Source organism: Tachysurus vachellii, chromosome 10 (assembly GCF_030014155.1).
Source record: "Tachysurus vachellii isolate PV-2020 chromosome 10, HZAU_Pvac_v1, whole genome shotgun sequence".
NCBI lineage: Eukaryota > Metazoa > Chordata > Actinopteri > Siluriformes > Bagridae > Tachysurus > Tachysurus vachellii.
Window position 1 is genome coordinate 17,666,665 of NC_083469.1, and position 22,026 is coordinate 17,688,690.

A 22,026-nucleotide genomic window follows, 5' to 3' on the forward strand; every position below is an offset into this window, starting at 1 on the left:
ATGTCAATTGTTAAAAGCGCTATACAAATAAATTTGAATAGAATCGAATTGAATAAACTGGTGAATACATCTTTTAAGTTCATTTTCGACTTGCCTGCTTCTTGTTATATATTCTTTAAACTACTTATCTGAGATAGTTCATTGGTAGCAATAATTCAGAAACTGCTGGAACGTTCGTCCAGTGAACGCACCACGAACACACACTCGTTCATCTCTGGGAGGTTTTGTTGGTGTTTTATGGCTGGTGGAAAGATTAGACAAGATTAGACAAGATTAGACAAGATTGGAGAAGATTAGACCGTGTGAAGAATCAGAATTCTCGCTAATATTACAAATTGTAGGAGAAATATGAAATGGTGCGGTTTGTACAGCAGGAGGCGCTCGTGTGCGGTTTGTTTTGGCACTCGTCGTTCTGTAAAGCGCCAACTAGGAAACAGTCAGACAAATGGCGTCTTCATAACACATCAGATTCATCAGCTGATTCTCCCAAACTGAACCGAGACCAGCGGTAAGACATACTGAAGCTTTACCCGGGCATGATTTTTATCTCAACCGCCTCACAAACACGACAAGCTGTTTAATAGCGCATTCAGGTTGTGTTACTTAACGTTAGATACGCGTGCTGCGTTCAACGTTTTAGTGCATCGTTGACAACACTGTTTTGTTTTGTTGTTTTTTTTAAACGTCGACAGATAGCTAGCTAGCAAATAAACATTTATAGCCTTATATGATTTCATATAGTAGAGTGGATTTTTTTCCTCGTTTCTTTTCCACAGGTTATTGAGATGTTCTCAGTGAAATGAAGACCTCTTAAGGCAGATGTTGTCTGTCCTGAAGTCTGGACATAATTATTGTTTTTGTTTAAAAGCCTGAACGCTTCACTGTGCTCACATTGGGACAGTAAGCTAACCAGCTAGTGCACTAAAGATAGCAAGCTACTGTTAGCTGCTTCACATCCTTTCACAGTAATCTGTGCTATCTGAGGATCACACACACACACACACAGACACAGACACAGACACACACACACACACACACACACACACACACACACACACACAGACACAGCTAGGACAAATTCGGGCCACATCTTTGAAGCTAAGGTGAGTTTCTTTACTAATATTTTACAGCTACATGTCACCCTTTTAAAGGAAAAAGAACCTTAAAACCTTTTGAATATTAATCTTTAGTGATCTTCAGTGATGTCCAATGAAACAGAGTTTTTCTTTTTATATTTTTTTTTCATTGATATGCTGGTCTAATTTCACCTTTTTGGCTCTGCACCATTGACAGCTTGTGAAAAATAGTGGTGCCAGTGGAATATGTCCATATCTTAATCTCTAGTTATAGTGCACGTCTTTCTCACCTCTTCACCTGTGCACTCTGCTCAAACTAACAAGGTTTTGTTTGCCAGCCGAGTCGAACCTCTGCTGTAACTCCTAGTATTGCATTGCAGTTTCTCATCATTGTCACCTTGACTTGACTTGACTTTCTCATCACTGTCACCTTGTGACATGAGCGAGGCTGCTTTTGTTATTGTCACGGAAAACAAATAAGCATCCAGATTTCTGAACACCTCACGGATGTTTTGACATCAGCGTTTTCCGTTTAAGGGCTTGTTCTTGATTCACCTGATTCACATTTAATTCATGAGTCGATGGACGAAAGCTCTGAAAATGTCTGATTTGATTTGCATCAGTTTGGGATATCAGTCAATACACATTTCACTGATATCAAAAATGTGAAATAAATGGGATGGATGCTAAAATCATTGTGGTGGACTGACTGCATCTTCAGTGAGAGAATGGAAGAAACCTTCTGGGTAAAATAAAGGGTAGGATCATGAAGAAAGTAGGAATACACAACAGAATAGCGATTGCAGATATAAAGAGTGCAGAAAGATGTGTTGGCATTGCAGAGCAGAAGGAAATATGTCTTTTCAGTCTGTGTTGCTAAGCATTTCATGGCGTTTACTCTAACATTTGGTGAGCGAGGGTCTGGCTGTGTGTTTACTGATGATTATTTGTGCTTTGTGTTGAACTGCTTCTGTACCAGAGTGTCATGTACGGCAGTTTCAACATGTTTTTACATGCTGTATGCCTTTATCTTGTATATTGGAATGTAAAATGTCTTCCTGTTACGGGTCAGTGTTAGTTATTGAAAGTTATGTTCAGATCAATTTCAGATTTATTGTGGTCTGCACTTCTTGTAAATAATAATTGATTAAAAGCACAAGTGGTCCTATTACCATAGCGTCTTATAATCAAATGTATTGGTCAGAATATAGCCTTGTGTTCTTTTAATGTAATTTATTTTGACCCACCGCTCCTGAAAGGATATTTTCATTTTCATGTTATCTGATGTTTAAAATTCGACAAGGTTACTGTAACAAATCCATTTCTGTCTAAGCACACTTAAAACCTCTGTCTGTCTGTGTGTGTCTGTCTGTCTGTCTGTCTGTCTGTCTGTCTGTGTCTGTCTGTCTGTCTGTCTGCATGTGTCTGTGTGTCTGTCTCTCTGTGTGAGTCTCTGTGTCTGTCTGTTAGTGTCTGTGTGTGTCTTAGTGTCTGCGTGTGTCTGTGTCTGCGAGTGTCTGTGTCTGCGAGTGTCTGTGTCTGCGAGTGTCTGTGTCTGCGAGTGTCTGTGTCTGCGAGTGTCTGTGTCTGCGAGTGTCTGTGTCTGCGAGTGTCTGTGTCTGCGAGTGTCTGTGTCTGCGAGTGTCTGTGTCTGCGAGTGTCTGTGTCTGCGTGTGTCTGTGTCTGCGTGTGTCTGTGTCTGCGAGTGTCTGTGTCTGCGAGTGTCTGTGTCTGCGAGTGTCTGTGTCTGCGAGTGTCTGTGTCTGCGAGTGTCTGTGTCTGCGAGTGTCTGTGTCTGCGTGTGTCTGTGTCTGCGTGTGTCTGTGTCTGCGTGTGTCTGTGTCTGCGTGTGTCTGTGTCTGCGTGTGTCTGTGTCTGCGTGTGTCTGTGTCTGCGTGTGTCTGTGTCTGCGTGTGTCTGTGTCTGCGTGTGTCTGTGTCTGCGTGTGTCTGTGTCTGCGTGCGTCTGTGTCTGCGTGCGTCTGTGTCTGCGTGCGTCTGTGTCTGCGTGCGTCTGTGTCTGCGTGCGTCTGTGGCTGCGTGCGTCTGTGGCTGCGTGCGTCTGTCTGTGTCTGTGGCTGCGTGCGTCTGTCTGTGGCTGCGTGCGTCTGTCTGTGTCTGTGGCTGCGTGCGTCTGTCTGTGTCTGTGGCTGCGTGCGTCTGTCTGTGTCTGGCTGCGTGCGTCTGTCTGTGTCTGGCTGCGTGCGTCTGTCTGGGTCTGGCTGCCTGGGTCTGGCTGCCTGCGTCTCTGTGTCTGTCTGCCTGTGTCTGCGTGTTTCTGCATACAGCTCTGTCTGTGTCTTGTCTGTGCGCTCCTGTGCTTTTCCATTTATCTCGCCCAGCCGTGTCTGCCCAGTATACTGAAGTGCTGTGTTGCTGTATTCTAAGGGATAATGGGTTGCTTGTGCTGTAAGAGCATCAACATGATGTAGCACAAGAGGCAGAGGCAGATACCTTCACTTTCCAGGAGAATAATGACTCTCTAACTTTGGCAAAAATCCTGAAGTTTGGACTTCTTTGCTTGGTTAGAGGTTGACGAAACTGCAACTTTATTTTTCCCCTTCAGAACTAAAACACGTCAGTCCTCGAGATGACGTTCGAAATATAATCATTCCACATCAGAGCTACTTGTGAGTCATCAGTCAGACTCGTACAGCCTTTTATTAAATTAACGTGTCTGTACAAAGAGCGTTTAGTTAACTTTTATTGTTGCTACTATTATTGTTATTAATGGAAATGGATTTTTTCGGCTGAGAGGTTTGAGAAATTTTTTTGAGTGTTTATCTCTTTCTTTGTTTGCTTGAAACATTTGATACAATTGAAGTTTTTACCTATTGTATTTAATGCGGTAGTAATTTTTGCCGTGTAAATGGAGAGCAACATACTGTAGGACAGCGTTTTTCACAGCACGGCAGACCCAAGGCATAAAGAAGGGCGGTCAAAGGCTGGATTGAGAAACATAACAGATCGATTGTGCTTTTTATGGATTGGCTTATCCATTTTCCTGTCAGATAGTTTAGCAGAAATGGGAGAAATGGGGGAAAAAAATAGTCAAATTTTCTTGCTCATAATTTTGTTTTTATCCAAATCGACTTAACAACTTCAAGACAGGTTTAATTCTGAAAAGTCGAACCGAGCCACACTGAATACCATCGACAAATCCTTAATAAACTTGAACCTACGACCGTAGTACAATCATTCAATTCTGTATTCTTTTAAACCAATAAAACTGTTCCACTTAAGCCATTATCCTGTCAATAATTTTAGCAACCAAAGCTTACCTTTACGTTTTGTTTACTGCTAATATAACTCATTATTTGTGACCTTTATTTAGGGATTTCATTTTATAATAGCAATAAGCCAGAAAAAGCGGTTAAACATCACAGGAGCATAAAAGATGGAATAAATTGTACAGAGATAATCCGTCCATCAAAAACAGAACGACTTCAAATACTGTTATTAATGTTATTGCTGTGTGCGTGTGTTCGTCCCAGACACTCCTTGTAATGACCGGTTTTCTTATTGAGTCACGCAGGCAAGGGCACGTTCATACAGTTGTTGTGGTGCTCTTGTAACTTCTCTTGTTTAAAAATGAGGCTGATTTCTAAGTTGGGTTTCTGTCAGCCGTACACAATCATACGGTATGATAAGCACCACGGCTAAAGTCCAAGATGAAAGTACACAACACTTTATTTTGTGCCTCTACAGGCAAAGTCACAAGAACGGCAAAGGAGCTGAAGTCAGAAATCCGGTTCAGCGTCAGTCTTAGTGCTTCTAACGAAAAGGAAAATGAACTTTCTCTTCTAGAGAAGTGAAGCACAAGGCTTTGAAACGAAAGAACAAAGTCTGCTGCAGTGCGTCATGTCTTAGTAGAGAACCTTCACCTCAATAATCGAAGAAAAAAAAGTCCAGTATGTCATTATTGTTAGTGTTAGCACTACAGATAAAAAGAATTGTGTCTCATATCTCACAGGCGTAGAGAATTATTTCTTATCTGTCTCCTATTTTAACGCATTTCTCTTTACAAGGATCTATCTGGATCAGGACCTGTTATCTGGACACGAGGAGAAAAGTTTGTACATTGTGTTAGGAATGGGGATTAACTCTTTATGATGGTCTGTTTTTTTTTTTTTTCTTGTTTAATTGTACTTGCACACAAGATTATAATATTTTGAAACCGATCTATATTTTGCCATGCTTCAGGCTGTTTATCAAAAAAAAAAAAAGGAAAAAAAAAGAAAGAAAGAAATAAATACCCCCCCAGCAGCTGAGCAGCTACACCGTATGATCGGGTACCAGGCTGGAAACAACCGTGTGAAGTATCAATGCAAAAATATCTTGTATACAAAATAAGAGAACGTGGAGTAATGATATTATCCTTAAGGTCTACTTATATCTGTATTGTACATCTATGTATGATGATACTAAGACCAAACGATGTACTATTTTTTTGCCATATGACCTAACCCAGTAGTTCCACTTAAAATTGGAGAAAGACTACAGATCTTGATTCAAATTCTGCTTCTTATTTCATCAGGAATAAGCCCTACTGTAGAGGCACGTTTAGACGAGACCTTTACTCCCAGACGCCATGCCAGTGACCGAGCATCTTCTCTTTGAGTCACAGTGTTTCACATCTCTCTTCGTTCATGAAGAACTCCTAACTCTTCTGTAGTCGCATCACAGCTTAGATTAGTCAGCGTCTGTGGTTAGGAAGCGAATGATGTGCGACGTGAAATGTAGGAACTAAGCAGTGAAAGGTGCTGGCTCATCATGTTAGAGAAGTGTTTATTTCAGGAAGCAAATCATGACTTGCTCCATACTGGCTATGAGTGCTGTGTAAGAGGTTATATCAGGGGGAGAGAAGAATGGCAGCAAATTCAATTTGGGGCTATTAAAAGAGGAGAAAACATGCTGTAATGGGTGAAAAAGCTGCTCATCTTTTATTTAGGGCAGATGTTAATGTGTTTGTTTGCTTGGGTGCTTTAATGAGGGTTTTTTATTTTTTATTTATTTATTTTTTTTTATGCAGTTGTTCCTCTAATTCCATAAAATGTGACTTTGTGCATGACACACATGATGCTGAGAGCTGCATTTTGCGAAATGATTCGCAATACATCATCTTTGATATAAGTGGATTTTTAAAAGTCATTATGCTGCACTATGAAGCCTGTAAATACAGCAGTAAATTTCTCCTCTGCTTTTTAACTGTGGCGTTTGTCCCCCACTGGTCGGACATCATCATATATTTTCTCATTTGTGGTTTGTGAGTTTAAAAAAAAAATCTATAAAATCCTGCAAAAAAAAAAGACCCAAATTATTGTCGGTTATTAAAAATCTCCAGAATTGCACATCGTGCTGTCGTCTAAGAAAGCGGCGTGCCGTGTCATCTCTATTCTGAGGTCGTCGTCCTTTTACATCTGTCGTCGTTGAGAGACAGTAATGATGATTGTCGCTCTCAATGGCTTAAATCGGCTCACTGTGGTTGACGATAATGTTTGAAACCACACTGGAAGATATTAGAAAAAAAAAATCTCTGTCAGCAATTAATATAGCAGAAACCGAAACAGTGCTATTTTTCCGAACTGTATTTTACACTGGGAGTCTGTCAGTATGAACGTAGTCACTGTTGTGCATCAAGACATGTGTGTTTGTCATCGCGAGACAGAGAACGTGTTGAAAGGCTGAGTGAAGCTGAGGACAGCAAGTCTGCAGGCACCGGCCGAGTCATGCGGCTTTGTTTTCTCTTCAAGTGCTCTCTTGTACACGGTGCACCAGAGCGCTGCACGTTGAAGCCTGGCCACTGTGCTTACATAGACTGGGATTAGGTACTGCTTCATTAGCTTCTGGTTATGATTATGTTAAGCAAAGAATTATCTGTTTTGGTTGGTTTCCAGGAAAAAGTGGCCACTAATGTCACGGGGAGATAGTTAGCTGCGTAAACACATTCATTTCAGAATCATGGAAACGAACGAGCATCTAATCATTTCAACTTTGACAAAATGGATTCAGACCTTGACATTTAAACATTTAAAAGCATTTTCTAAAATTTTTACCTGAAAGTTGGTGAGCACCTGATCATTACACCAGTGCGTGCTGTTATATTGTTATATTGTTTTTCAGTTTCCTGGGAAGGATTTGTGTTAGAATCGTGGGACTGTGGGAAATTTTGGTCATTAGAGAAAATGAGGTCAGGCGTTGATGTTGACATTGGTGAAGAGGCCTGGTGTGTATTCAGAGTTCCAGTTCATCACAGAGGTGTTCAGTGGGGTCGAGGTCAGGGCTCTGTGCAGGGACAAGTTCCCCCCAACCAGACTTGGTGAACTGTGTGTTCATGGACCTTGTTTTAGGCACAGGGGCATGTCGTGTTAGAACATGTTCAGGCTTCTTCGTTTCAGAGAAGGGAGAATTTAATACTGTGATATACAAAGGCATACTGTACAAAAATGTAGGGAAAGCATACATATGGGTATGATGGTCAGCCATGCACAAGGCTGCCTACGCCTTGGATTTAGGTTTGTTACACCGTCAAGGTGAGATGTGTTACATGGGTTTGTTTGACACTCATTAAGGTGTGTGTTTGTTTTTTTCTTCTTTTTTTTTTCTTTTTTCCCCTGATTGAAGAATCTCTGTCATTTCCAGGCAACTTTGAAAAGCACAAACAACAACTAAGAGCCTGAACACAATATGTTTCGTTCTTCCAACAGTTCGCCACTCCCTTCCTCTTGTGCGTAAAGTCAAATGCCTGTTTTCACTGTTGAGGTTTTTTTTTTCTTCATGTCACTTTCGGAATGTAGAAGCATTTGCGACAACAGATTGCAGTTGTGGCTGACCTCGCACTCTTACTGTCTGCACTTGTCAATAGAAATAAGCAGTGTAGCTAATGGCTGTCATTTCCTTTTAATTTCGTAGACAGAGATGAGATGCCACAGGGTTTCTCGAGGAGATGAAGTCATTTATACGCTGCCGTTTCTGCCTGTAATGGTGGACGTTAATCACATTTCTTTCTCTACATTAATAGTCTCTTTCCTTATTTCAGTTTTGGCCACATTTAGGCTATAACTCTACACACACACACACACACACACACACACACACACACACACACAGACACATATATATATATATATATATATATATATATATATATATATATATATATATATATATATATATATATATATATATATATATATATGTATATATATATAAAAAATCAATCAGCCAAGGCAGATATTTAGATATTATATTTAGATATTACAACCCTTTTTTTTTTTTTTTTTTGGACTTGTATGTTACTACAAATGGGGCAGGCAGAAAGGGTGCTAGCTGCAGTAAGGCTGGACGGTAACAGAATCAGGTACTGACAACGTCTGACACATAATCCCTGACACAATGATCTCACTCATTTGAGCCATAGGTAGGTAGGGCAGGGAAAAAACAACACCAGTATGAGCAATGACATACGGGTTACCATGACAACCCAATTGTAAACAGGCTTATAATCAGGGTTTGGTTATATTATAAAATAAATTATAACCCTGTGTGTGTGTGTGTGCAGACATTTTTAGATATATATATATATATATGTATATGTGTGTGTGTGTGTGTATATATACGTGTGTGTGTATATATGTATATAAATAATTTAAAAAAAATTTTGGCTCTCTATAAAACATAGGCATTTATGTTGTTGCTGTATGTAATTACATATTTGGAATCTGGCGTTTAAATGAAACCGACACCTCCGTCTAGATTCTCTAACGAAACAGTCTTTTCATTTTCAGCTCTGTCATTGAAAAGACAGGATTCGTTGCATTTTCCTCTTCATGCGAGACTTCAAACAGAAATCATTTCCTATGATTTGTTACGAGGTGTTGAGTACTTCAGGAGAACGTGCGCACGTTCCTGAGTGCTTTTAGAAAGCGGAAGGTACAACTGGTGTGCTGCATTAAACCCATTTAAGTGCTGCGTTAACCTCCACTAATTTCTCCAGGCAGCGAAGGCACCGTGTTTTAACAAGGAGGTGGAATGTTGAATCAGGGATAAAGACTTGATTAAACCTGTTTGGATCATTCACTATCATTATTATAATGCTTGTAAATCTGACCACAGAGAGATGAGAAACAACACGTTCTTTAATGGGGCTTGTATCAAAGCGACTAGTCATTTTCTTACAGCAGGTTTCATCATTACTCTGAGGTGTGTGTGTGTCTCCCATCAGGAAAGGAAATTCCCTACAGGAAGCTGACGCCGGATTAACTTTGAGTTATCTGCTCGGACTTTTTTTTCCCCCTGATGTCTGCTTACTCATCATTCAGAGTAGATACTGTAACTGAGTAGCTTTTGTTGCTTTTGTTCAACGTCATTCATTTTATAATATTTTGACCAGACCGAAACGGTTCAATCTCACAAATACCATTTACGAGGAGTGTGACAGCACAAGGTAACAGGACAATTACGAAACGACTGCTTTTAATAGAAAAGACACCATTTAACGACCGCAGCATCGCATGGTGTTCTGGACAGAAGGAACGGAGCGTAACCGGCAGCTCTTAGAGAAGGTGCTACCTCTGAAACACTGAAATAAAATAAAGATCGGGTGATGAATGTGAGTCAGTCAGACAGGCTTTGCAGAAACATCCCTAAGTGTTTCTTCTCCTCTAAATTGCCTGAAAATTGCCATTTGATTGCATATACAGACGTCTGTCTTGTTCAGCTGAAACACAGGTTTGAGTCTTTCTAAACTCTGCAGCAGTCTTTTTTTCCTAACAAAAAAAAAAAAAAACAATAGTTTGGAAATGCATGAGCATTTTTACGTGAAACCAACTGCAATGCCTGTTTTACATAAAACCATTTCTCATGCAGTGCCATGCAAAATAATTCGCAACGCGTAACTTAAGGTTAAAAATGACAAAACATGTTTTGCAGCATCAGATAGTGTTCTTTCTGTCTTACGCAGAAGCCCACGGTAATCCAACCACATTAATTACAGCTCACTGCTTTGTGATTGTGCCGTGTACACAACGATCCGATCTCAATATCATGATATCTTTTCTGTGATATGTGTACTTTTTTAAAATCTTTTGAAATAATTCTTAGAAACACTGGAAGCACCTTATCAGATTAGAAATGCTGGAGAAAGTGCTGACCGATCTGTATACACTTCACCAGTCAGTTAATGTGGCCGCAGCGCAGCGCATGAAAGCATGCAAATACCGGCCGGGTTTTACTTACTGCGCACATCAAACATCAGAATGAGGAAAAGTCGAAGATTTTAAAATGAAAAGTGATTTTGGGCTCGGTATTTTTCTTGGTGCCACACAGGCCGAGGCTGAGAGTGTTTCTCCCGGGATATTCACACACGCCAGACTTTATAGGTCCCACAGAATGGTGCGAAACACAATAAAACCATCCAGCATTCGTTCTTCAACCGGAAATGCCTCGTCGATTAGAGCATTTAGAGGAGAATGACAAGACTGTCAAGAACTGACAGGAATGTGTTTGGTAGCTTGTATACTGTAAATAACCAAGTTCAGCAACAGAAGACCTCGCTGGGTTCCGCTCCTGTCAGTCAAGAACAGAAACCTGATGATACATTGGGCACATGCTCTCCAAAACCTGAAGAGATAAAGCATGGTATATTAGCACTGCTCGACTGGTCCCACCATCTCTCAGGGTAAGACGTAGGCATACAGCAAGATTCTGTTCTGGCACTGAGGTGGTGGACCAACTTCCCCTAGATGTCTGAACAGCGGAGACTTCACTCTTCCTGAAACACTAGCACTTATTCTCACTGGTTGTTTGTGTGTATATTAAAAAAAACAACCACAACAACCCCGGACAAAGTTTTAGTTTTGATGGTATCCAAAGTTTGTAGCCTAGCAACCCAGTGTTAATGTCTTCATTGGTTGAGACTTCAAAGCACTTCGGATGAGGGTGTCTGCCAACTGAGTAACTGTTTGGCTAAATGCATGAATGAGTAGTTGTTACAGATGTTCCTATCAAAGTGAGCGTATATTGTGATGCATGTTATGTATTGTGGGATGCAGGATGGACATCTGCCTTCACCTCCACTCTACATGCTGTGTTAACTTAAACGCATCTTCTAAACGTCCTTCCGGGGATTCCTCTGGGTACTTGGGTTTCCTGTCCCAGTCCAAAGAGATGCACCGTGGTCTGATCTGATCGCCATCTTAATCTCTATTGTCTAAGCGTCTGGATGCGTTGCAGAGATATCTAGAGTCCAGTGAAAAGGCTTGTAATATGATGTTGATTGCAATAGGATGTTGCTGTAATGTGTCATAAGGACCATCAGGAGGAAGACATTATTGTGTTCTGGCTTTAATACAGAGATCGCTGATTAAAACCCGGGGTCTGGATCGTGTAGCATTTTTGTCTAACAGCTCCATGGTCTGGGTTTCTGTCGTCCGTGTGGGGTTTCACATGTTCCTCCTGTAGGTAGAATTTTCATCTGGCTGTTGTAGTTTCTTCTCACTGTGACTCATGAATTTCTGGGGTTTTTTTTTGTGTTTCAACAAAAGAAACTGAACAACCATGCAGCTCTGATTCTTAATGAAATCCCATTCTTCACATAGTAAACTGCTGGCCAGATTTTCTTTCTTTTTTTTTTTTGCTTAGTGCACGTTCTTGCTCTTTGACCTTCCTGAACAGTTGGATTTGACACCTGATTTAACTTCTAAAGCAGTCGTTTCTTAGCTGTCAGTGTTAGGCTTGTTTTAGACGGTCATTGCCAGCATCAGAGTGAAAAAAAATGTAGTAGGCTGACTTGACAACAGGCAGATAATCTCAGGCTTTAAGCAGTGCAAGGTGATTACAGCTACGTTTTAAAACCGCTTTAATTGGACTGCATGGTTCTATTTATAGACCGAGTGTGAGAATGGTAAGAAACTCTGTTTTCCGTTGCCGGGTTTCAGGGCTCCGGGGTTGCATTGTGCAATATTTTGTTTTTTTGCTTCTCTTTTCCCCCCAAGAAACGTGCATTGACAAGTTTAGCATCGGAGTGCATCAGAGCCTATGTTGCTATGTTTGGAAGCAGAGACTGAGACTTTGCTCTGGTAACAAGCCAAAACCTGCCTTATAGCCCTGCTGTGAATGGTGTAGTTTTAGCAACTATACGTAGTTCATGATGCAGATCTTTGGCACCGCTAGAAAATTTGTGTCTATTAAAGATTAAGTTAAAATGAATCCACCTGCTGTTTTTTTCAACAGCTCTATAGGTTTAGCCAGAGAATATCTTTCAGTCGCAGCTGTCTTATATGGTGACGATGACGATTCTGCTGTTAGACCAATGCTAGGTATGTCTAATAATCTGCTCTCTCTCTCTCTCTCTTTCTCTCTCTCTCTCTCTCTGTCTCTCTCTCTCTCTCTCTCTCTCTCTGTCTCTCTTTCTCTGTCGCTCTCTCTTTCTCTGTCGCTCTCTCTTTCTCTATTGCTCTCTCTCTCTCTCTCTCTCTGTCTCTGTCTCTCTCTGTCGCTCTCTCTCTCTTTCTCTGTTGCTCTCTCTCTCTCTGTGTCTCTGTTTCTCTCGCTCTCGCTATGTCTCTCTCTCTCTCTCTCTCTCTCTCTCTCTCTCTCTCTCTCTCTCTCTCTCTCTCTCTCTCTCTCTCTCTCTCTCTCTCTCTCTCTCTCACACTCTACATAGGCAGCAATGAGAATCTCACCCATTGTATTGTTAACTCTAGTAAATAAGACAAACATTAGATAAAGCTTGAGCGATACAACATTAATGCATTTCAAATTTAATATAGCTTTAACCCTTTACATTCATTCCAGAAATCCGTCTAGTTACAGGACAGGAATGTTTTTTCAAGGTGTGTATTTATGCCTGTGAAATTTGATCTCGTTCCCCTACGTCCCACGTTTTTCTTCATAAAGCTAACCTAGATCTCTTAAGGAGGAAGTGATGTCAGCATGCAACACGTCCTACTTTCTCCAAGAGACTTACCTTTCTGTAAAGCCCACAAATTACAGGAGGGCAAACTATTTATAAGATCATTATGTGCAAATTAACTTTGGGTTTTGTCTAGAAACAAAGCAATTTGTGTCCCAGCAGGTTGGATCGGGGGAGCAGATGCTCCACGCTTGCTGTAAAAAAGAGTCCAAAACAAGGACCACTTTCTTGCAAGGTGCTTAATTGTTTGTGTGTGAGACTTAAAATATATATATAGCTATATAGTTTAATAGCTATGTGAGAAGATCAATTGCTGTTTTCTCCGTCCACTGAGCTTTTACTGCAGGAAAACACGACATTTTGGAAGCTTTGTTCTTGCTGATGTCTTGCAGAGGAATAATGAACGTGTGGTAAATGATGTAAGTGCAGGAGTTTTGAGCAAATATTTACTACCAGGATTTCTTACTGTTTAGTTTATAGCTGTGATGAAAAGACAGAAGTTCAGTTTCCTGTTGTTCTTAATCCCACGTTATTTTATTACTATGCCATTTTTACAAGGAAACATAATTGCTAATAAACTAGTGGTGCATAAATACAATTTTTCGAGTTAAAATACACGTTTTATGTTACGTGTCACTGTAGATCTTTATCTGGTTAGTATTAAGCAATGAGGGGCAGCGTGGAATGCTTTATTTCGCTCTGTTTATGTTTGCATGGATAACAAACTCCTAGTGTTGAGGATATCAGTTATGTGTAAGATGTCATTGACTTCTAAACACCATAGATAGAGAGAGCAAAAACACCAGATCCGATCGGACAGAGCAGAAGCCGTAAGCCTGGTCATTAAAATTGAAGACGCAAAGTGCACTCGCAGAATAGAAGCGCTCTCACACGCATCTGTCCGCATCTGTCGCTTCACTGCTCCATGCATGTGACTACTTTAGTGCGCATACAAGTTTCCATCAGTGAACAGCTGATAACAAAATAGACTTCACGATAAACTAGAACGAATCTCCTGGTTACCCAATTGCACTTTTCAACCATATAGTTGATATTTATAGAAGGGAAATGATTTATAATCACACTCCGCTGTCACCCAGATGAGACGGGTTCCCTTTTGACTCTGGTTTTCCTCATATCATCTCAGTGGAGTTTTCTATACTTCCCATACCACCTTTGGATTGCTCATTAGGGATAATATGCATTTTAAACGTATACCCTTGGAGTAACAGATTTTTCCGTAAAGCTGCTTTGTGATAATGGCTTTTGTTAAAAGCGCTGTGCAAATAAAACGGAATAGAATCGACTGCTTTTCATTTACATTTACATCATTTGCTAAATGCTCTCAACCAGAGCGACGTAAATTTTTATCTCATTGTATACAACTGGGGGGGCACGGTGGCTTAGTGGTTAGCACGTTCGCCTCACACCTCCAGGGTCGGGGTTCGATTCCCGCCTCCACCTTCCGCATGTTCTCCCCGTGCCTCGGGGGTTTCCTCCGGGTACTCCGGTTTCCTCCCCCAGTCCAAAGACATGCATGGTAGGTTGATTGGCATCTCTGGAAAAATTGTCCCTAGTGTGTGATTGCGTGAGTGAATGAGTGTGTGTGTGCCCTGTGATGGGTTGGCACTCCGTCCAGGGTGAATCCTGCCTTGATGCCCGATGACGCCTGAGATAGGCACAGGCTCCCCGTGACCCGAGGTAGTTCGGATAAGCGGTATGAATGAATGAGATGAATGAATGAATGTATACAACTGAGCATTTGAGGATTAATGGCCTTGCTCAGGGGCCCAGCAGTGGCAGCTTCGTGAACCTAGGATTCAAACTCACAAGCTTCCAATCACTAGTCCAACACATTACACACTATTCTACCCCCATCCCCAAGTCTTGGTATCTTGTGCACATTTTTCATGACTTTCTGAAATTCCTTGGGTTGGGTATCAAAAGAAATTTTTCAGTTCCAGTTCTGCCTTACGATTCCCAGTTCTGATTCCGATTCCATAATAAAATAAATGTGAAAAATAATGCACAATACTTAAACAATTCCATTTGTGTTTATTAATCACTCTTTAAATATTTTAAACAGAGCATTTCAATTCATATCAATTTAAATTGAAATAAATCCAACATCAAATTTAACATCCAGAATTACAACTTAGCAAAACAGTTAGCAATTTTTCTGAAGAAACATTAACGTTTGCTTTCTCTGGGAGAAGACGAGACCTTTCCTGGCTTATTGTATCTCCAGCTGTGGAGAAAACGCTCTCAGACGGGGTAGATTTGCTTCATTGTTGTAGCTTTGGAAATGAATCCACACTTTAGACGTTTTTTAGACATGTTTAACACAAAGTGTACCTCAGCACAGCAGCACGAGTGGCTGATTTCTGTGGTAAGCTTTGTTAATTTGGTTATTTTGTTTACAGTGTAAACAATTAATATTCATGAGGTATGACATGGCTATTTAAAGTGAAAGTTCCCAGCGCTTTGCCCGTCATCGCATTGGAACTTTTGGAACCGGTTTAAAGAACAGAACCGGTTCTGAATAAGAACCGGTTCTCGGTTCCCAACCCTATTCGTGAGTGGTTTTATATTTACAGCATTTGGCAGACACCCTTATCAAGAGCAAGTTGTGCAATTTAAACAGCAGTACAATGGAGGGTTAAGGTCCTTGCTCAGGGGCCCAACAGTGGCAGCTTGGTGAACCTGCGACCTTCGTGATCAGTAGTACAACACTTTTACCACTGAGCTGCCACTTTTCCTTTTGTTCAGGTTTCCACTTGTATTGCTGCATGATGCTGTAGTTCCACCTCTTCATACGTTCGCAGAGCAGTTTTTTCAGTCTGGTTTGTTTGTAAGCATCACTTACCTCATTTGTAAAGTTCAAGTTCACATTACAACCGAGATTAAATATTTTTTCGAACATTTAATAGCCGCTGCTTGGCTGAGGTCGGTGCACATTTGCATCATGTTCTGCAGTGCTGAAGAATGATGAGACTGTTAGTAGAGGTGGATAGGGAATGTAGCAGAGATGGATGGATGTAGAATACAGAACAGCAGGCCATGGCAGAATGAGGAGAGACTGAGGGATGATGTAAGCCTGAACTGTGCATACAGAATTAGCCCTGGTCTTGTTGGCTTTGACTTGGGACTAGGTGCTACGCTGTTCAACACCGAGGCTGATGGAAGTCATTTATCACAAATAAAAATTGTGTTAGTGCAACAAAGCATCCACAAATCACCTTGTTGGTTCTGAATCACAGAAAACTTGTATTGGTCAAGAAGAAGAAAAAAGTATGACCACTGTAAATTGTATGCCTGGCTTCAGGCAACAGTCTCACTGGATCAACCGAAACAAATTTATCAAGTAAATGATGTAGGTAATATCACATAAGCAGTCAGCAAAGGTTGGCTACAACCAGTGTGATGTATAGTATAATAAATCTAAAATAATAAGTATTTATTATTTTAGTGACCTGCCTTTTCCAGTGACCTGCCTTTTTCCAGACAAAATTTGATTCGTTCCACCTTCGTCTCCATGAAATGTGATTAAAAACAATTGTTGCAGTGCAGTGAAAATTCGTGGTCTCCGAAAATTTTAGTTTTCTGCAGCCTGTTGTATGCAGTGCATATAAATTAGATTTGAAGATTCATTCATAAAGTTTTTTTTTATCATATCGGTGCCTAAGATTCTGGGACTTCTTTCTCTGTGGCATTGAATGTCATCAATACCTTGTGTCATTTTAGCTGCTTTCACATGCTGTTTCAGTAATAAGACCTGTAGGCATGTCTGTCACCATCCAAACAGGAAAGATATAAGGTCTTGTTTGTGAATCTGAGAAAAAACCCATCAACTATTGTTGTAAGAGGATTCTATATTTTATCCAGAATCGATTTATTTATTTATTTATTTATTTATTTATTCTCCTACTCTTACACCTCAACACCTAAGACACCAATATATATGTATATATTTTACCAGAGAAAGTTTTTACTTGCTTTTAAATACAGATAATGTTGGGAGCCAGTTCGGTGTCAGAGTTAGGCTTTGATTTGGATGTTGTGTTTTAGTGATATGAACAAAGCTCTTTTTCCACTTTTAAGGGAAACTAGCCATTAAAATGCTTTAAATTTGCTTGTGGTGGTTGAGAGCCACTAAATGGCCATGGTTCTCCTCTTCCAAACTGAAAGCAGAGAGTTGTCTAGAGACCTTGAGTGGCCCAAGCCCTGACCTCAATCCCAGTGAACACCTTAGGGATGTCATGGGATGACGACCTCACTAATGCTCTTGTGGTTGAATGAGCAGGAATCCCCATAGACAAGCTCCACAATGCAGTGGAAAGCTTTCACAGAAGAGTGGAGGCTGTTATAAGAGCAAGACAGAGAACAAACCCATTGTTTTGGATTGGGCACATGGGTTTGGTGGTCTGGTGCATACTTACTTTTGGACATACAGCGAACATATAACTTACATAAGGTTGCGGAATGTGCAGTCTCTCACCGTGACCTCATGTCAGTTTCTAATACCATTGGGTTCTTATTTATTTTATTGTTTTCACCAGGCTTCCCACCAGAAACAGTTTAAAGGTTCTGCCCAGATGTCAAAGCACTGCCCAGGTGTCAGCCTCACGGATTTACTCAAGCATGGGAACTCGGGATATTCTCATTCTCTCTCTCTCTCTCTCTCTCTCGCTCTCTCTCTCTCTCTCCTGCTGTGTGAAAGCCTATGTCAGAAAAATGCTTCTGCTCTAACCAAAGAAAGCCCTTTGACGGCACTCGATGTAGACGTTCACAAGCGTTTCCTGTAAACACTTCAGCCAGAAACCGGTCTGTGTGGTGGAGCCCGGCTCACAATGTGAAACAGGAAGGCACACGGAGAGATGCCTGCCAAAAATAGCCCTCCTCCCTCGATCTGCAGAGGAGGCACAAGCAAGTGTGATTTCTGCACCTTTTTTAGAGCCAGCGTGGAGTTCCAAACCGAAGAAGCCTGAAAAGAGGGCCGTTTCCTCTCCGCCTCTCAGTCTGTTGTGTGGGTTTATGTGACTAAGCATTTTAAGCTCAACTCACATCTTATTCCAGTACAGTTCCACTCTGGAAAGTTATTTAGGAAGCAAGCCCGTGCTGGAGCGAACTTATCTTTTTCTCAGTGGCATCCATTAGACCTTTCCACATAGTCATACCTTATTGTATATCCGGAGTGTCGGACACTTTTTCTCTCCTCTTGTCTTCATAGCTTTCATCAGTCTGAGAAAGGGACTAAATATTAGACTTTAACAGGGCAAAACTAACACTTGAACTTCCAAAATACAGACGGCATATAAATCGTCCCACAAGGGAGAAAAATACACTGGATCATTGCTACACAATTCTTAAGGACGCATATCGCTCTGTACCCAGGACAGCCTTGGGGAACTCTGATCACTGCTTGGTTCATCTTATTCCAACATACAGGCAGAAACTAAAATCTGCTAAGCCTGTAGTAAAAACAGTGAAGAGATGGACCAGTGAGGCAAAGCAGGAACTACAAGACTGTTTTGAATGCACTGATTGGAGTATCTTTAAGGCTGGACCTGACAGCCTGGATGAACTGACTGACACTGTGACATCATACATCAGTTTTTGTGAAGACGTGTGTGTGCCAACCAAAACCTTCCTCAAATACAGTAACAACAAGCCATGGTTCACAGCCAAAATGAAAAAACTTCGACAAGCCAAGGAAGATGCCTACAGAGGGGATCTGTATAAGCAGGCTCTTAGAACCCCATTAACAACTCCTCCCAGCAATCACGTTGCACTCACGATTTGTGAAGAGGATGTTCAGAGACAGAAGACAAGGAAAGCTCCCGGCCCCGACGGAGTCTCCCCCTCCTGTCTCAAAGCATGTGCTGATCAACTGGCTTCTATCTTCACCCATATCTTCAACAGATCACTGGAACTGTGTGAAGTCCCCTCCTGCTTTAAACTCTCCACAATCGTCCCGGTCCCCAAGAAACCCTCCATCACTTGACTGAATGACTACAGGCCAGTCGCTCTGACATCTGCTGTCATGAAGACCTTTGAACAGCTGGTATTGGCCCACATAAAGTCTGAAACAGAACAGATGCTGGATCCCCTACAGTTTGCCTACCGTGCAAACAGATCAGTGAACGACGCAGTCAACATTGGACTGCACTACATTCTGCAACACCTGGACTGCACAGGGACATACGCCCGGATTCTGTTTGTCGACTTCAGTTCAGCTTTTAATACAATAATTCCGGAAATTCTCCACTCCAAACTCCTAAGGCTCACTGTACCCCCTTCCATCTGTCAGTGGATCACCAGCTTAGAGCTAAACACCCTCAAAACTGTGGAGATGATGGTGGACTTCAAGAAAGACCCCTCAACACTCCCCCTCTCAAAATATCCAACAGCCCTGTGTCATATGTGGAGTCCTTCAAGTTTCTGGGCACTACCATTTCCCAAGACCTGAAATGGGAGTGCAACATAAACGCCATCATCAAAAAGGCCCAGCAGAGGATGTACTTTCTACGTCAATTAAGGAAGTACGGTCTGCCACAGGAGCTGTTGATTCTGTTCTACACTGCAGTCATTGAATCTGTACTGTGCACATCCATCACCATCTGGTTTGGTGCAGCAACAAAACAGGACAGAAACGGACTGCAACGCACAGTAAAAACAGTAGAAAAAATAATTGGCGCCCCCTGCCCACTCCCCAGGACTTGTACGACACAAGAACCAGAAACCGGGCAGGAAAAATCACCACTGACCCTTCGCACCCTGGACACAACCTCTTTCAGCTCCTCCCTTCTGGCGGGCGCTACAGAACTTTGCTTACTAAAACTGCCAGACACAGGAACAGTTTCTTTCCCCAGGCCCCTTATCACCCTTATCAACAACTCTCCATAATTATATTCACTGCTTCATATCCATAAGTACTGCATTATCAGGACTGTCAGTCATCAAATCATCTGTATATATTACACACATTACTGCTCCTATATATTGTATAAAAAGCATAATATCGCACAATATTGTTATTTGCACTCTCACACTTTATGCACATAACACTTTATGTTCATATTCTATATTCATATTTAATACTCATTCTGTCTATATTGTATCTCATCGTCTGCATCGTCTTGTATAGTTTGTATAGTATAGTGTTATTTATATCTGTACTTTTGAGAGTCACAAACAGCTTGAACCAAATTCTTTGTGTGTGTCAACACACTTGGCCAGTAAACCCGATTCTGATTCTGATTCTGATTCCTTTACGAGCAGAGCATGCTTGCACTGTTTGCAAATGGTGCTCAGGTTCCTCAGATCTCAGCCTGGAACCTATCTTATCATTTGTAATGCTTTGTAAGAGAAAAACTGTCCGTGTTTGTATTTGTGCCGTCAGGAACCATGACGACGGCTCGCTATAGGCCCACCTGGGACCTGGCTCTGGACCCGCTGGTGTCCTGTAAGCTGTGTCTAGGAGAGTTCCCCCTGGAGCAGATGACCACCATCACACAGTGTCAGTGTGTGTTCTGCACGCTGGTGAGTAGAAGACGTTTCATTCGAACTCTTTTATTGCTTTTATTCCGGTTAACCAACCACCAGGGCTGCTGTGCCACACAGATGAGTTTAAGCATATAGACATTTCTGGGTAGCTAACGGTGTATGAAATTAAGCATTTGATGATTTTAGATTAGCTTTTTTTTTTTCTTTGTGGCTGTTGCTTGCTGCCCCTGTGGTCTACTCAGTTGTTAAATGTTTATTGTTTACACACTGAATCTTTTTCGTTCTCGCCGGTTTCCTGTCTACTATTAGAGCCAAAATCAATTCCAGTTATGTTGTTTCATTTTGGTCTGCAGTCTGTGTTTATTGGCTTTTCTACCAAAGTCTTTTGGCATCACCATCATCATTCAGTGTGGCAATATAGCACCTGAATTCTATTAAAATAAAGCCCAAAACATCGGTGAATGCTGGATGCTGAAGTGAAATAAATGGGTTTTTAACATTTGTATTAAAGCCGGAATTTAAAATAGCGGGTTGTTCAACAGTTTTAGTAATGCGGTCCAGTGCTTAGGAAACAACAGTTACAGGCCAAGAAGACTGTTTGTTATGCCCACATGGCTGAGTGTGATTCAGTTCCAGGAATAAACATTGGAAGAAGCTCTTGTTCTCTCGTTGTCCCCCGTGGTTATGCAGTGTGCTGGTACAAGCTTACCCTTCACACTGATCTGAGGCCAGATTCATTATTCTGTCTGTGATGCTAAAGGAAGAGGTGAACCATGAACTTTTGCCAAGAGGAAAGGTTTAGCCTAGGTGTGGTATGGCTCACTCAAACAGCACCGGCTGCCTTGTCTGCTTTTTCTTTTTACCAGTAAAAATAAATGAGCTGGAAAAATATTAATGTTAACCCATGAGCTTAGGAGAAATGTATTAAGCAGCTGAAAAAACCCATTTCAAAAAATCGGTATGGTCCAGAATGAACGTTTATACGTATATGGCTATAATGTTAGTCCTTTGTTTTTTAGACACTCCCTCATAATCTTTCACTTCACTGCCTGCTTATAGTGTTCTCAGAAAAATCACTCAATTTATAGGGAGGGAAAAAGTTTGTCTGCTCTGCCAGACGGTAATGAGATTTAATTTATAGAGCAGTATATTTTTGTCATTGTTGTTGTTGTTGTTGCTCTGTTTGTTGCACCATTGTAAACTGTTTGTCTCTGGAGATCAATTAGTCTAGGAGAAGTGACAACTGTGAAATTACGCTAATTGAGCACTTACCGTTGCTGTCTGGTTGAAAGAGCTGTGAATTACTACGCATCCTGATTATCACTGCACTGTATTTTACATCGTCTGTGAACATATAATGTAATAATAACAATCTAATTGTAAATGAAGGTTGTATAGAAGTGTAGACAACCCGGCTGTCACTTTATTAGGAACTCCTGTATACCTGCTCATTCATGCAGTTATAACATGCAGTCATGTGGCAGCAGCGCAACACAACACAACACACAGATGCATGCAGGTCATGAGCCTC

The 22,026-nt window shown here is 41.2% G+C and overlaps 1 protein-coding gene across 2 annotated transcripts in view; it reads left to right on the plus strand.

Moving 5' to 3' along the window:
- Positions 1–387: 387 nt before the first annotated feature.
- rnf144aa (ring finger protein 144aa) overlaps positions 388–22,026 on the plus strand; it is a 35,046-nt gene continuing 13,407 nt past the window's right edge. Inside the window, exons 1-2 of one of the 2 annotated variants that reach the window (XM_060880019.1) lie at positions 388–508; positions 20,392–20,531. In XM_060880019.1, coding sequence (XP_060736002.1) covers positions 20,397–20,531 — 135 coding nt within the window. In that variant the 5' untranslated portion in view covers positions 388–508; positions 20,392–20,396. Of the gene's footprint in view, positions 509–766; positions 1,104–20,391; positions 20,532–22,026 lie in introns of those variants that run through there. The other variant, XM_060880018.1, reaches the window with a different exon arrangement.